General features: G+C 39.0%; 1 protein-coding gene across 3 annotated transcripts in view; it reads right to left on the bottom strand.

The window, feature by feature from the left end:
- PPARGC1A (PPARG coactivator 1 alpha) overlaps positions 1-17085 on the bottom strand; it is a 462550-nt gene that overhangs the window by 227121 nt on the left and 218344 nt on the right. Inside the window, exon 1 of one of the 3 annotated variants that reach the window (XM_008053900.1) lies at positions 11725-11777. The exons of the other annotated variants lie outside the window; for them this stretch is intronic. Coding sequence (XP_008052091.1) covers positions 11725-11730 — 6 coding nt within the window. The 5' untranslated portion in view covers positions 11731-11777. Of the gene's footprint in view, positions 1-11724; positions 11778-17085 lie in introns of those variants that run through there. 3 annotated transcript variants of the gene reach the window in all.

Here is a 17085-nt window from a genome sequence, read left to right as displayed (position 1 = left end):
CTGGTCTCAAGAAATCCTCTTGCCTCAGCCTTACAAAATGCTATGATCACCACCAAGCCCAGTCTGATGTTAATTTTGATTCTGTTCGATTCTTTTGGCAGGGAGTTACAGGAAAAACTCAACACAAACTGACTTAAGTTATAAAAAAACTGACTAATTCACACATAGAGAAGTTGAAGCCAAAATTAATAGAGAATAGACAGGTTTAGAAAAAGAACAGATACAGACCAACTGAGATCTTTACCAGCAAATAAAGCAAGGCAGAAACAAGTGGGCTCTTGGTGCAACACATGGGGCTTCCTGCCGTAGTGTTCAGAGCACTGTTGTCTGAGGACTTTAGAATTTTCTAGCTGTGATACCTCAAGGGCATGAGAGCTGATATCACAGAAAATATATACTCTTGGAGCCATAGACTTAAGTTTTATTTCCCTTGGACACTTAAAGTAGAGATAATATTATCACTGCCCAAGAGAAACTAAGGTCAAAAAATTATCCCCCTACCTTTAAGCAAACATTTGTTGAGTTCCTATTATATCCAGAGATTGTACTAGATTCTCTGACTGCATCAAAGCTGGATCACACAGGGATTTGGTGCAGAGGAGATTAAGAACCCACAAACACTAAAACACAAAGTAGAAATACTAAGTGGCATAAGAAAAGTAAAAGTGAAGCATGAGGGGTGATCAGAGCAGGTGGCATCCCTCACAGTCAATAGCTGAGATTGTTTTGTTACAACCCTTCAAAGTAGATGGAATCAAAGCTTCTTTAGGCATGCAGTCCAAAGTGAAGCCAACTAAAATGGCAAATTTTAACCAAAATGCTATGCTGGGCTGGCCATACTGCAAACAAGGACATGATTCACTTATCTCTGCCTTCCTTCTGGGTGTAATCACCTGCTGGAAGCCATGGGCACCCCACACCTACCAGGCAGACAAGAAGAAGAGATGGCAAGAAGCCTCTGTTTTCAAACACAACTCACTATTCCTGATCCCGCTAGGACCAGCAAGTACAAAGCATACTCTATGTGCCAAGTCATAACCGAGACATCTTGCATGACTATCCCACATAATTCTCCCCATGAGCCCACTTAGCAGAAACTGAGGCTGAGAGGCTAAGTCAAGTCACACAGCAAGTGAATGATAAAACCAGACTCAAATGCATGTATATCTGACTCCATAGATCATGCTCTTCCCACTACATCAGCAGCCAGTTCTTCCCTAGCTTAGTTCACAGGCAGCAGCTCCTGCCTCCCTCCACCTTCACTGTCTGCCTGTGTCTTCAGGCTTGACTCCATTTCTGGGTTTGTCTTTTCTCAACAGTCTTGTCACATTGCTGTCCATACCCAGTGTGACAGTCCCTAAATTCTGATGGGCATCAATTTAGACCCACTTCATCCTGTCCAAACCCTTCTCAAAGAGAGACTTCAAGGGTTCTCTGGAAATGAAAAGCACCAAGCATCATGGTGTGTGATGGTAATTTAAATAGGCTAGCCAGTGGTCAAGCTGCCCTGTTGTCTGAGTTTATCAAGTAATCCCAACTTCAGTGAGGACTCGATCATGCCATCGCACAGTGTAAGGATGGGGAAGCACTGCCAAATAGCTGCTGTGCTCTGTAGTTCTGTAATATTTATCTAATAGCTAATATAATATCAAGTGACAGTTGAAACGGGCTACTTTCACCTAATCTGTGCATGCTGTATGCAAAACAGCTCTGACCCTGGCTCAATTTCTTAGAGCATGTAGGATTTAATTATCTCCCCCTGTTACAGAAGTAACAACATGTTACTTAGTACTTTCAATACTGATAAATAAAGTCCTTCTGACAAGTGAGCTAAAAACACATCATGCTACAAAGGTGTGAGATAAAATTATGCTGTTCCTAAATTTGGAATTTCCTTCCCTTAAAGTGAAAATGATGCCTACTCCTTTAATGCTGATCATCCTGGACTTTCTTAAACATTTTACACCTGGAACAGTGAGTTAATGCAATGCCTTTTCTAGAAAGGGGAATTCTTTAGGTGCTCAATGGGAAAAATTAACAAAAAGAGAGTAGGAGCATGAGGAAAGAGAAACAGAGAGATGCACTGGGTATTTTATTAACACAGAACTTCAAATAAACATCTGTGGGAGTCTCAATACACTTGACTACACCCCATCATCTTTATGTCATAGCTAAGGCCCTGGATTTGGAGAGTACAGGAGAGATTTATCTGCAGTGATAAAATCTCCAGTTTCTCTCAACTCACATTCATTTCTCCCATCTTTCTTGAAGGAATGCTCTCTCCTCCTTCTCCAAGAGTCACAGAACTGTTCTCTCTTCCGGACCCCTTTCCCTTATAATCTCTCTTATTTAACTGAGTTTGACATGTCTCTAATTCTTATTTAGAGCTGCCTGTCACCTCTGTCCTGTGCCTCACCCCCTCACAGATGGATCCTGCTGCTACATGTTGTCATCAGGGAAGAAGTTATGGATGAGAATTCAAGTGGCACAGAAGTCAGCAAGGCCTCAAGTGCAATAAAAGGAGATGGAATCAGAGACATTGCCATAAATATGTGTAATGCTCAGTGAAGGACGAGTTGCTCTCCAGTGACCCAAACATAACTCCAGGTGTAGGTGATTTTATTTTTATTTTTGAGTCATTATCTAAGTCAATGGAGAAAGAAGGAGAAAATTATGTCCTCAAGCTGTAATTGTCATTTCCTAAATTGACATGTCCCTGGGTTTTCCAAATCATGGTTATTTTCAAGAATCTTATGAGTTATTAATCTGTTTGCAACTGTGTAGCCCATAATTTGTGTCCAATCCAAAGTTATGTTGTGTTTGATGCACTTTATCTTAAAAATCTTCTAATGAATTATCAACACTTAAAATTAAAGTATTTTACATAAAATCCAGAAAACTTGCTTCTCGTGAAAAGATCAAAGGTCTGGTAGTCCTGGGTCATGGTAGTACCTTGTGGTCATGACTGACTGACACTGAGTAGCAAATTTTCCTTGGAAAATGAAATACGTGGCATCCTGTTGGCCACACTCTCCATCAATCCCAATTGTCCTATACCTGACCATGTCATTCATTTGCATGATCTGTGAGCCCATGAACGTTTGATTCCTGCCATAGACCCTCTCTCTGGAGAAACATTTATACACACAAAATTCACAGTAAAGGTTCAGAGGTGGATGGAACTCTTGGTATAGATTATCTACTATCCAGAGCTCCATGAACTTGACCAAGTCACCTCTCTGATCTTCACCTTCCTTGTCTATAGAATAAAAAGTGTGTATAATCATCTTTTAGACCCCTTTCCCCTTTTGCATTTAAGTGAGAAGGCAAAAACTCTTTTTATATGAATACTCAAGATAAGTATGGAAAGTTTAGAGTTTTCAATAAGTTTTTTTTTATTCTGTAGTCCAACAAATGAGCCACCACCAACGGCACAGACATTCAAAGGCTCCACAGGAGAAAATTGGCAAGTCTTTAGGTACACACTTCCACCAAATAATCGTCCATCCACCACTCTGAACCATGGAGTATCCACTTTGCACAACAGGCAATCAGCTGCAGTTTGTCTAAGGAGCAGGGTATATGGAAAAGCTGTAGGATAAGAAACACAGCCTGGGAAATCTCTGCATCGACCATGCAGTTGTATGTGTTTAAGAAGAGAATCAGCGCCCCAGGACTAAATCTTGAGTGAGAAGCCAGTAACATGTCTTCAATTGCTCTGCTGGGCCTCCCATTCTGCCTCCTTTCCCCAAAGTTTTAGAAATAGGGCCTGGGTACAAATTAAGCCATTCACATGATGGCTATTTTCTAACGGGTCAGCTATGTGGTACACCCATTAGAAAGACATACGAGGTAAGCTCTATTTTATCCTCCTACTTACAGAGGCATAGGCTTTTAGGAGCTAAAAAGAACTTTCAAGAGGCTCCAATGTCCCCTTATTTTCCCAAGAAGAATACCAAGAGCCAGAGCAGGGGAGACATTTCACCCAAAACACAGGATCGTGCCCACCTGACCCCAGGCTGATGCATGGGTATGCACGTTTTCGCCTCCCCTGCCAACTCCCGCCATTTCTAGCATCACATGGGCCATAGAACCAGACTTCTGCCTTCAAAACTCAGCTCAGTTCATGCTACCTGAGTCCATCTACTGCTCTAGTTCCCTTGACTCTACTTCCTCCTCTACAAAAGTGGAGACAAGGATAGTGCTTATCTCATAGCCCTGTATGAGAATAAAATGTGATAATTCATGTAAACTATTGGAACAAGGCCCAGCGCAATGTAAGAACTAAGTAAATGTTATCTCGTTATTTGTGATCAGTCTTGCTTCTGACTATAATTAACTGAAAACTGTGAAGGATGCAGTCAGGTTTATCCTGGGTTCAACTTGCAGTGACTCAACATACTCACTATAGGGCACTCAGCATGTAACTTAACCAGCCTGAGATTTAATAACTGATCAGTCAAATGCTGACAGAATTCAACACAAAACGTGTATGGCAATGATCAGCACTACCTCCAACATGTAGTAGGTGCTAAAAAAAACACTATAATAATTAATCATTAATATTATCCATAATGTGCACACAGTGTTTTTGGTTGAAGGCCATAGGATTCCTCATGTAATGAGTAAGGGGATGCCTTGAACTCTCACGTTCCCCATCTTCCAACATACCAATCAGCACCAATAATAATCACAAATATTTGCTTATTATCCACCAGACACAATGCTAAGTGTGTTGCCTGTAGTCGTTTATTGGATCCTCACAGCAACACTCTGAAATAATTAAGTTATTTTCATCCCATTTTATAGATGAGGAGACCTAAGTTTGGAAAAATAAAGTAACTTAGTCAAGGGCATACTGCTAAAATTGGAAAAGCTAGAATTTAAAACCAGGCATTGGACCCCAAGTCTCTCCAAGGAAACAAAATTCATTTTCATAAGTTTTATTGCTAGCCATTTATGCCACAGGGCTTAGAAATAAATGGGCAGAGACTTTAAAATAATAAAATAAAACATAATTTCTTCCATAGAATAAAAAAAACTTCTGACAAACCATTTTCTGACAAACGTGACAGTTGAGACCCATTGGCATGTAGAATTTTAACTGTGTCAAATCAAATAATCCACCCTACATCATGATCAAAGTACCACTTGGAATGCTGTCCTTGTCAGAATGAATGGCTTCTATTTGTTGAACACCTACGCCACGCCAGGGGCCATCTATGAGCCTTTGAGATGTCATTTAATCCTGATGTCACACAGGTACAAAATGACAGAGTCAGGACTTGCTCAGGGTTCATTCCATCCTAACCTCAAGCTCTGTGCACTATGAGTCAAAGTAGAATGTGAAGAGTTGAACAGGGAAGGTTCTGGAACCCGCCGCCTGCCCTCCAATGCCAGCTCCTCATTTCACTAACTCTGTAGCAAGGGAATGTTACTTCTGATGCTTCTGTTCCCTTTCCTGCAACATGGGAAAAATAAGCCTCCTAAAAAAGATTGCATGTAAGTGTCTTAAAGAAGGGCTTTTCAAAGTACATGCTAGTCCGTATCCTGATGTCCCTAATTCGTGATCAGAGAAGTACTGAAATTGACATCTGAGAGAGTAATTTTTATGTCCACTGACTTTAATAATGATAAAACTATGGGGCTGGTATTTTCTATGCCATTTTTAATTTTATTTTTCTGTTAATTAATTACATCATATTTTAATAAGGCAAACAGTACATGACAGATTGGAATTTTTAAGAAAAAAATAGGAGGGGTGGGGATCCTTTCCCGCAAGTAGTTAGAAAAGCACTAGATTAGATGCTTAACTGTTATGCATAAATGCTCAATAAATGTTACTTATTACTATAATTATTTGCTACGCTGTCCTTCCACATCCTACAAAGGGAGACAAAAATTCAAGTGCCATCAAGATGATAAATACAGGACATTGGATGCTGGTAATTCCCTGACCAGAGCTTGACTCTCTCTCCAAGCTCTGGTTCATGATCTATGGGAAGAAACTATGAGAAAGTTCTGAAGGTTTTCCTGGACCAGATCAGTGGGCTTCCATGAAGTCCATCAGTTGAATTGGTGGAAAATAGTTCAATTCCTCAACTTTTTTCCCTCCATTTTATGTCTAGTATTCTCCTATTTTTCCAGTTATAAATCTTTTCTCTAGCCTTCCCTCAGCCTTTCTCTAGCCCTTCCTTTCCCCTTATAAAGTTATCTGATAGGATTTATCAGAAGGTTGAAGCAAAGACAAGTCTAGATTGGAAATCCCAGTTCTCCACTTAACTAGTCCTGTAATACGGGGTGTGTTACAAATTATCTTGGAGCCCTGATTTCCTTATCTGAATAACCAGGATGATAGTGTCTACTTTAGAGGAAGGTTCAAATAAGATACCATGTGAAAACACCTGACAGACTTGACTCCCCTTCCTCATTCTCCTTTCAAAGCAGGTGATACAATAATTGGTGGCGGTGGAGGGGGAATGGGAACAAATCGAGTCTGAAAACAGAGTCCCTTCACTCTTATTATTTATTTAAAGTCAAGACTCCAAAATGTCTGTTAGACAACAGGAAAAAAATTATAATATGAAAGACAGCATTTTTATATCCTTGCCAGAAAAAAATCTCAGTGGACAACACAGATTGACTGAAAGCCTAAAAGAAATGTCCTACATTAAATAATTGCTGGGGGGTAGCACATACTGCCAAGGCTTCTCTGTACAACGGAGGAGTATTGCCTGTAAAGGGGTTTACAAGAGAGAACTAATATTGGAAAGTGGCTCCAAATTTAACCATCAACCCTGTGTGTGCCCCAGAGTGCCTTCGCTGGTGAAGTGAAATACAGAACTTGCACTGTAAATTAACACTAATAACGTATTGACGAGGACCAGAGACCATTGACCAACTTGAATGATTCTAAAATAACTGAATTAACTGGTACACAATAGTGTTTAACAAACACAGCCAGTATGTGATTGGTTGCAAATGTTTTTGCAGTGGGCCAGAAGTTTTGGTTTCAATGAGGGTTGCAGATGACAGAAGATGAAGTTACCTATAATAAAAAGGTATCTAATGCATTCAAAAAACTCCCTTCCTACGCTCACTCCCTCAGACAAAAATATAGTTTACAGTTGCTGCCAGAAAATACAGTTCACACTGGTAGCGTCATTTATAATGGCTGATGCCAACATTCTGAGAAAGGTTTACATTCGGTATAAATAAGTTAGATTTGAGAAGTTAATGAGTTCCACTATCCAAGCTGCTTCTTATTAATTCATACAACTCATAGATGCCCACTAAAAATAATACCTTTTGAGCCATATACCATCTTTATGGAGATCATTAATATTTCCCCATAACAGAGCAGTTACCAGTACCATTACTTCTCTTGATCACCTTCATGTTCCTAATCACAATACCACCTCATCCACAATTCTCACTTGGGTTCAAATGCCCTCAGATCCCAGCAGGCTCCCTTTCTCCAAGTGATTGCCACCTCCATGCACCATAGTGAGACCTCGGCAGGAAGCCTGCTCCCCTCACCTTTCTCATCTCTCTTTCCAATCTAACATACACAGAAGAGACAGGAATGGAAAGTTGAAGGGAAAATGATTAAAAACTGCATGAAGACTGGTCTTGGAAGCACTGCCTCATTCATTCATTTGCTCATTCGCTCATTCTTTCAACAAACATTTTTTGAGTGCCTGGCGAGAGTCAGGGACTAGTCAAGATGCCCAGGATACAGGCACCCATAAGACCAGGTCTCTGCAGGAAAGCAGACAGATAAGCAGATGAATAAGAAAAAGGAGGTGTCTCTGAGCTAGGTCTGGAAGGATTAGTAGGACTTGCCTGGGAGATGGAAAGGGGTTGGGTACAGGAACCTCCACATGAAAGAGCAGAGACTTGTTCCAGTTTGCTCTTTGCTGTATCTCCAGCAACAGAACAGAGCCAGATACACACCATGTACTCCATAAGTAGTGAGAGAACGAATTACTGGTGCAAAGAATCATCACCTATCAGCTCCTTAGCAAGACAGATGATCCATTTCCATTCCTTTTCTGACCTCTTTGTAGATAAGTTGCTTTATGCTCTCTGCACTACAGTGTCCCTGATTCCATCTCTTCTGTCATGTGACACCTCACCTTTGTTCCCAACTTCATGTCACCAAGAGACAGAGGGAGTAGGAAGCAGAGACTCTTGAATAGCAAAATTTGTACGTAGTTCCTTCAAACGATCAAGATGCCTAACAAATCTAATAAAATAACAGGAGATGAGGACATCAGTATAATAGCAATTGCATCTCAACTCCCATTGTCCTGCAAACACAAGGTAAGCAAGGGTCGCTCGACCTTGGCACTATTAATACTCTGGCCCAGATCATTCTTTGTTGTCTATTCTATGCACTATTGATGCTTGGCAACACCCCAACCTCTATCCACAGAAGCATCTCCACCCCCCACCAGTTGTGACAACCAAATATGTTTCTGAACATTGCCAAACACCCTTAGGAGGAGAGCAATCAAAATTACCCCAACCTGAGAACCACTGTGTCAAGCTGCGATGAGCAGTAGGGGATGGGTCCTTGGTAATCCTCTCCTCTGAGAGTCTCCAGTAGTCAAGATGCACAATCTCAGAAGACTCTCACAGAAACCCAGTACTGGAAATGACCTTGGAGGCCATCCAGTTCAACTAAGATTTTGCCTGTAAGAACATTGAAGCCCAGAGAGGGGGAGCGGCTCTTTAAGTTCATTCTGCCCGTGGGAGCAGAATAAGCCCCAGGTGTTTTCCTGCCAGACCAGAAGCATCCTACCACATCACAATCCTGTATGACATCCTTTTTCTGAGGCTTCTGAAAAGAAAGAAAACTAGTTGATTTGGCAGCAATAGAGATGCCTTCTTATACTAACAAAGTTATAATAATGATGATAAGTAACAATAATAATAAAAACTAGCATTCACTACATAATTGCAATATACCAGGCACTTTTCTAAGAACCTTGTTGCATTTGCTCATAACCTTTTGGCATAAAAATCACAGAAATCCTGCTAGGTACATATTACCACTTCTATTTTTATAAATGAGGGACAGAAGCTCGCCAAGGCCAAGAACATTGTCCTCGGTCCCAGACTAGGCCAACAGCCGAGGCACAGCTCACATGGAGCTTTCAGCTTATGGTGCCCCTTATTTTTCCCTCTGCCATGGAGTCCCTAGGGCTCATGCTGCTCCCAGGGGACGAGCTCCCAGCTGACTGCTACCCTACCTACCCTTCTGATTTGTATTAGCTGCGGTGCCAGCTGTGTCAGGACTCTCTGCCTTCCACACACTTCCATCTGACATTAGCATTTCCAATTCATGTTGAGTGACAGTCTTCAGCACTGGTTGGAGTCCATCTTCTCCACCAACTCTTTGCTGAGTTTCTCCTATGGCCCAAGTTCCACACACAGCATATCTAGGAAAGCTAAGAGTAGTAGGTTTTGTTTTAAGTACATGTCATGATTCGTCATTGTTTTATAGATTTTTGTCCACCTTCCCATTAGACAGGATATTCAGAGGGCATGAATCATGGATGTCCTAGTCATTCTTGTATACTCTGAGCTAGCACAGGCTACATGCTCAACAAATGCTTGTTAAATCCAATTAAATTTGTGAAACATCTGCTCTAGGTCACACACTCTTCGATATTTAATCTTATCTTATTTGATCTCACAAAAACCTTACATTAGGTATATCTCTGTTTTAAAGATAAAATGTAGGAGTAGAGGCTTTTAAGGGATGTGTCCAAAGTTGCACAACTTGGGTATAGAATTGTTCCAGGAGTGGTTCAGAAGGTGAACATATACATGATTCCAAAGAGGCTGAACAGAGTACTGGTTAAAAGCACAGCTGTGGGGGCCAGACTTCCAGTGTTTGTATCCCTAATTGCTTGTGTAATCCAGGACCAATAACTTCTCTCTGCCTCAGTTTCCTATTCCATATAATGAAGGTAATCAGACTAGTACCTACCTCAAAGAATTGTTGTGAGAATTAAATGACTTGATATACACAATGTGCTTTAAATGTTGTCTAATGTATAACAGTCAATACTTATTTAGCACATACTATTTTCACAGTAAAGGAGATAGAAGGAATAAACAGATACACAGATGAAGACATACACACACACACACACACACACACACACACACACACACACACACCAATTAAACAACAGACAGCAGTACCAGAGAGAATCGAGAGTGGCACACAGAAGAAGTGTCACAAGGGAAAATAATCTTTTCCTGCCCTGCAGGAAATAACACCTTGCATTCAGGTTTTTGCTATTCCATTTAGAATTGAAAGAACACATCCTTGTCTCTGACATAAGCCACCCTTTTTTTTTTTTTTTTACTAGCATTGAATTCAATTTAGCTTTATATGGTGTTTAAAAAAAACACATACACAATTCCAAAATGCCTTCGAGTGGATGATAGAGGGAAAAGGCACACGTATAGGCATACAAAAGCAGTTATTCCTGTCTCATGCTGCTACCCTGTGTGAAACTGACTAGGCAAAGTTCTGCAGAAATGGCTTCAAATGGCTGGAAGAGATGGGGGCTGTGTGGAGCTGGCTGATGAGATGCTTAACTCCAACTCATATTCATTTACTGCTACATTTAAACTGCTTTCAAGACAGTTTTCCCTCAAAAATACCATTCATGTCAAAATGACAAAGTTCTGGCTCAGAAGCTTGAGGATACTGAGTGATCCATTTTGCCTTCATCTTCCTAAATACATGGGTGAGCAGAGTCTTGGATAGGTCAGCGGTGCAGTAGCACCATAAATAAACAGTCATGTAGATATCTGCTGGATGTGCAAAAAATACATTACTTAATAAAGAAGCCTCATTATTCCTCCCAAGGGTAGCTCAGATGTCAGTCCTGGGGTCTTTTTCTTTCAAAATATCGAAGATGAAGAGAAAATAAACTCTCCAATATCTGTATTCCATTGTGTTACTGTAAACCCAGAAGTTGGAAGTGATGGGTTTACGATAAAAAATTATAAAGTAAAGCAAAAAAGATGAGAATATCTACAGAGTGAATGAAATTTAAAAGACATATCAATAGATAGCAACATGTGGACCTTATTTAGACACTCATTCAAACAGTCAAAAATGACGTGTATAAAATAATTAACGCTGACAGGGTATTTGCTGATAATGGGAATTATTGCTAAATTTTTCAGTGTTATAATGGTGTTGGGATTGTTACTCATCAAATATACACAAGGAAATATTTACAGGAGAAGTAATATCTTGGATTTGCTTCAAAGTAATATGGCTTGGAGTATTAAAAAAACAAGACTGATCATGAATCGTTAATTGTTGAAGCTGGATAACAAGTATTATGGCGATTTGTTATACTAATATACCATCAGGTCTCTTTCCTTGTATGCTTGATGATGAAAATTGTATAGATTAATTCTTAAAAGAGCAAGGAGAAAATAAAAATTTAAAGAAAGTGATTGAGAATGGTTTCCCAATCAGAATGGCTTCTTCCCCTCTGACCAAAGAATGACATATATAAAAAGAAAAAAAAAAAAGTAGCATAGACAGTCATCAAGATTGGTCTTAACCATCTGTTGGGAAGCATCTGGACGACATGGAAGAGCTGCCTTAAGGACAATGATCTGGAGCACTCTGGACAGTTCTGCAGCATGTGGCTGATTCTGTCTTCCAGTGGAGGAACTTACGCCCATAGAGAAGTCTTCCTTCCTCTTTATCAGATTGTAATCTGTATGAGATAGACTACCACTGGGCTTTGTTCATTGTTCTGCTTCAGGAGAGCCATACATAATACCTGGGAGATAGAAAATGTGTAGGATTACACCTGCTGAAATGAATGAGACAGTGTGTGTGTGTGTGTGTGTGTGTGTGTGTGTGTGTGTGTGTAGGGACAATAAATTAAATTGAATGCTCATAATTATAGATAGCAACACTTTTAAATTTTAAAAATATGGATAACTTCTACAGGTAGTTCTTCAAATATCTTAAATCAATGTTAAATTGATTGATATTTAACCAATGTTTCCCAATTATATGTAGCATAAATTATGGTTCACAAACAACTTTTCTTTAAGAGTTATGTATTTACTTTTAATATTTATTAAGGCAAAAGTAACTGACATTTATATTGACACAATAGTTTTGGAAGAGGCTACGATGATTTATATTTTTTGTTATTAAGTAAATATTATCACTGTTGGTAAAGAATGATGGAAAAAAAATTCTAGAAGCTACTATCCATAAGCTTGAAGAATTGTGGGCTTCAATGGCATTCTGCTAGAGAACAGCTACATATTTATTTCTCATAAGTGCCCCCATGGGGCAGCAAAGTATTTTAGAATGGAGACCCTGGAACCAGACTAGCTGGGTTCCAATCTTCATTCTGACACTGACTAGCTTTGTAATGTAGAGCAAGTTACTTAACAACTTTGTGCTTCCATGTCCTCATCTGTGAATCGGAAAAATAATAGTACCCATCTCATGGAGTTATTGTGAGATTAAATGTAAAGCATTTAGATGAAGAAGAAAAAAGAGATAGTACTATAAATCACCTGAAGGGCTAAAATTTAAAAGATTGACAATAGCAAGTGTTGACACAAATATGAAGAATCTGGAACTCTTGTGAATTGCTGGTAAGAATGTAAATTGTTTCAACCACATGCAAAACTACTTGGCAGTGTTTACTAAAACTAAACACAAAGCCTACCCTATGACCCAGACATTTCACTCGTGAATTTATATCTAAGAGAATTGAGTATATATTTTCCCCACAGCCCATGTACAAAAATATTTCTAGCAGCTTTAGTTATATTATCTCCAAGCTGGAAACAAAGTGTCCATCAGCAGGAGAACTAAATAAAATGTGGTAAATTAATACAATAAAACACAACACAGCAATAAAAACAATGAGTCACAAATATATGTTAAAGAAAAATCTTACAAATTTTTGTGGAGTAAAAAAAGACAAAAACAGAAGCACACGTATAAATGATTCCATTTATATGAAGTACAAAAACAGACCAAACTAATTGGTAATGATAGAAGTAAACTTGGGGAGGGTACTGAATTGAAAAAGACACAGGAAAACTTCTGGAGTTTAAAAATACTGTATATATATACAAATATCCATTGAATTATACACTTCAGATTAATGTACTTTATATACTTTATTGTATTTTTTATACATGACTCAAAAGTCAGGTACTTAGAACAATGCCAGGTATATAATAAACACAATGGAATTGTTTACTATTATTATTTACTCTTACCTGCTAATTATCTACATACTTCAAAGAGTCTACAAGCATTTCCTGAGAGCCTAAATGTGTTATGATGATACAAACATTATCAAATACAGTTGCCATACTAAAAAGTGAACAAGTTATTTGGGAGTTCTGCTAACTAGTTCCAGTCACTTTCAATTCTTTTTTCTCCTTTCTTCCAGTTGTATTTATGACAGCAAATGGCTACTCTGGACGCACCATGGCTCAGCAATTAAATCCAAAGGCTCTAGAGTCAGAAAACTTGCTTTGAATTCTTTGTTCTGCCATTTACTAACCTTGGCGATGTCACTTAACATCCAGAGTCTCAGATTATATTTAATATATAGTTGATAGTAGAAGCTGCTTCCCAAGGTCATTTTGAGATGCTTATAAAAAGTTAGCTATTACTATTATTAGATTGATTTAATCTCTAACTTTTAAAGAAAAATGATCGAGGCTAAGTCGGAGATTTTAGTCATTAATTACAATTGAGGCGGCCGTGTTCCCAGGTTCACCTTCGGTTGACTCATTTCAGAATGCTTATGTAGACATCACCTAAAAAAGGCCATGGATCTTTCCAAACTGCATAGGATAATCAACTCCAATTTATCTACAGCCATGCTTGTTAAAACCTGTCATATGGCAGTCTGGTATGATTTTAAGTATTGTCTCTATTACCAGTAGAGAAGGTAGGCATCCCTAGCTGTGCATTTGCATTCTTCTCTTGACTACTGACAGATTTTCCAATAATATAAAAGAAAAAACTCAGCATAGGCATCTCCACAAGTGAGTGTGTATTGCACCTGCACTTGTGTATGTACCTCCGTGACCTTGCCAAACCTCTCTGTAGCCATGACGTGCTGTGTGGATGCACTTTTGTCACTGCACATATCACACCATAGCTCCCTTATGTATTTACCTAGCTGCCATCCCCACTAGATGCTAAATACTAAAAAGCAGAAGCCACAGCTTGTCCATCTCATACCCACCAGAGCTTAGCATGGTGCCTGATATAATGTACACTCCAAAATTCTTTGTTGACCTAAATGTCTAGAATAATCTAGGTTACTACTAAACAGCAATTTTTTTAAAAAAATCAAAGATACCCCCTTTCTTCCAGCACAGTCAGACTCACACAAGAATAAAAGGTTTTGCAAGCTGAGAATGGAGTGAATTTCAGACCCCACTTGCCCTCTCAAACCAAGTCCTTTTGTGCAGTCAATGGCCTGCCCAATCATAAGTAGATGACCATGAGAGTGCCATAGCCTTGTAGAGAAAAATAGCATAAAGTGCCTATGGCTTCACTGTGCATCACTCTCTTGCTCAAGATTACCTGCGACCATTCTGCAAAAACAAAACTGGATGTCTTTGTCACTTCTAGATGAGATAACTACAACTCAAAGGGCACCCAACTAATAGGGCTATTGACCAGGGTGCAGTAACCATTACCTAAGCTTTTCTTTGATAGGTAGAATCAGTAGCACCCATCCTCCATAACCTGGGTACCCCCTGAGCCAATGTAATTAAATCAAGGTTGGACTCAAAGTCTGTAAGTTATATTTATAATTCAGGAACCAGATACTAGAGTAATTGCCTCTCCTGACTCTAACCCTCCAAGGTTATTTGAATCCAGCCTGCAATTCTAATTCTCTCCCCCACCAGTCTAGAGCAAGGATATTCTACATCCAGGTCCTGACACCACTCCTTGTGCTCTTCCAAGAGTGATCTTCTCTCTGGGATCCTCAAGGTAGGGGAAGGGTCTTTCTATATGGGTTGCTAGCTTGGATTTTCCTTTATTTTTCCCCCAGTTTTTTCCCCTCCCCTCCAGTTGTGTGTATGAAAGCAAATGGCTATATTCAACAATGAACCCAGCTCCAGTTTAATTTCTATTTAAACCTTGTAAGTGCACCCCAGACACGACACTGAGATGGGCATTCAGAATCCAAATAGAGCAAGTGATATATGGCAGAAACTAGCAAATCCTCTCTCTTAACTCCTTGTGCTTGGTATTTCCCCACAGAACACTGGCAGCTTCACCTCATGTCACCACAGAGATTTAATAGCTAAGAGCCACAGTGAGGTCTTGTCTTACACAATTTAATTACATTCACGAAACAGACAACAGTGCATTTACTGGCCCGCCATTAAATATTATCATAAGTAATTTAAACTTAACTTCACTTGTCCAAATATATGGACAAAATACATTCTGTCATCCCAAAACTTTAATGTTCCCTCCATAACTGTGAATCATTGACAAATCCAGAGTAATTTATTCTGCTTTCCAATTGGAAGCATATCTTAAAGGGAAAAAAGTCAGAATGTGCAACACTTCTGATAGTAAACTTGTCCACCTGCTATACAACATAAATTAAGGAGCCATACTTTAGTGATTCAATTACACCACTGAGTAATTGAAAATACGCAATTACAAGGAGTTGAGGTTCTTATGAGAAATATAATGTCTGCATTCCAGATTCCCTAGTATTTGATTTATAATTGGAATATTGGCATAATATTCTACATTTGAGAGGAATTGCTCCCTTTTGGATAGTTCTAGAATCTGAATATTTAAGGCTACAAATACCCTTAGAGCTCATCTTGTTTAATTCCTTGTTTTATATATGAGGAAATGGAGCCCAAAGATCAGTCAGTATTGACTACAAGTCAGAAAGTTTAGGATGATGGTTAAATTCACATTCTCTGGAGCTGGATGAAACTCAACCAAATGCACAAGCCACTTCATCTTTCTATGGCCTTGGTTCTTCCTTTGTTGATGAGAAATGGTAACTCCTAAAGCAGTGGACAACAAATAACAACTCTTAAAATTTCTTACAGAAGTATCTTCTCTAAAACACTTAGTGTTAAGTATATGTAGGTATTCAGGAAGATTGCTGCCATCACCACCACCGCTATCATCATCACCACCATCATGTCCGGTGCTGTTTCATTATATCATTTCACATTCTTTTACTTAAATCCTATTAATTCTCTCTACATGTAACCAACAATTTGGCCACAACATAGCATGGTTACTGTTCTAAAATAGCTGGTATGTCTTTACATCCTATCCTGAAGATAGGACATCTTGCAGAACACTTGTCAGGTTTGAATAATGGGATTCCTGTTCATTTTTAGGAAAACACGTTAATGAACCACTAAACACCCAATACTTGACTGATTTCCTGGGCTACCCACTGACTAGGTATATGTGCATTAAGTACAACACCATCAGATCGGTTTTCCTATGCTATCTGTCCTAATCCCGTCACATACACAGATCTGCCATCTTAGCCCTGTGACTAGCAGTCGTAGACTCCGCATCTTAATGTGCAAATATTTTTAAAATCACAAATGTATTCTCATCACTGACCTCCATTCTGTCTCTTGACAAAGGAAACCATAGCCTCTTTGAAGCCCAAAATAACACGTGTGATCAAATGCTAATTTAGCAATAAACAGAAAATTGACTTCAAATCATCTCTCTGTCACTCTAATTGATTAACAGTCACATGAAAATTGATAACATGATTTTCAGCAAGAGAGCGTGTGGCACAGGCTTTTCAGTTCTATTGGCTTCAGATATTGACTTCCTTCCAAATAAAGCTTTTTAAGAGTACATTAGTGAGTCCACTAATAAACTTAAAAAGCAGTCTAATTACAATAATGAACTCTGTACAATGAGTTGATGTAATATTGAAGCTTACAGATATGTTTCCTTCACTGAACTAAAAACAAAGAACAAGTCCTATTGAATCTAGTGCAACCATAGTTTTGCTTGACTAG

The sequence above is a fragment of the Carlito syrichta genome, unplaced genomic scaffold (assembly GCF_000164805.1).
Source record: "Carlito syrichta isolate Samal-C Ts95f unplaced genomic scaffold, Tarsius_syrichta-2.0.1 Scaffold288844, whole genome shotgun sequence".
In the NCBI taxonomy this organism is placed as follows: domain Eukaryota; kingdom Metazoa; phylum Chordata; class Mammalia; order Primates; family Tarsiidae; genus Carlito; species Carlito syrichta.
The sequence above is the reverse complement of the archived record's forward strand: the minus strand, read 5'-3'. Positions and strand labels throughout refer to the sequence as shown.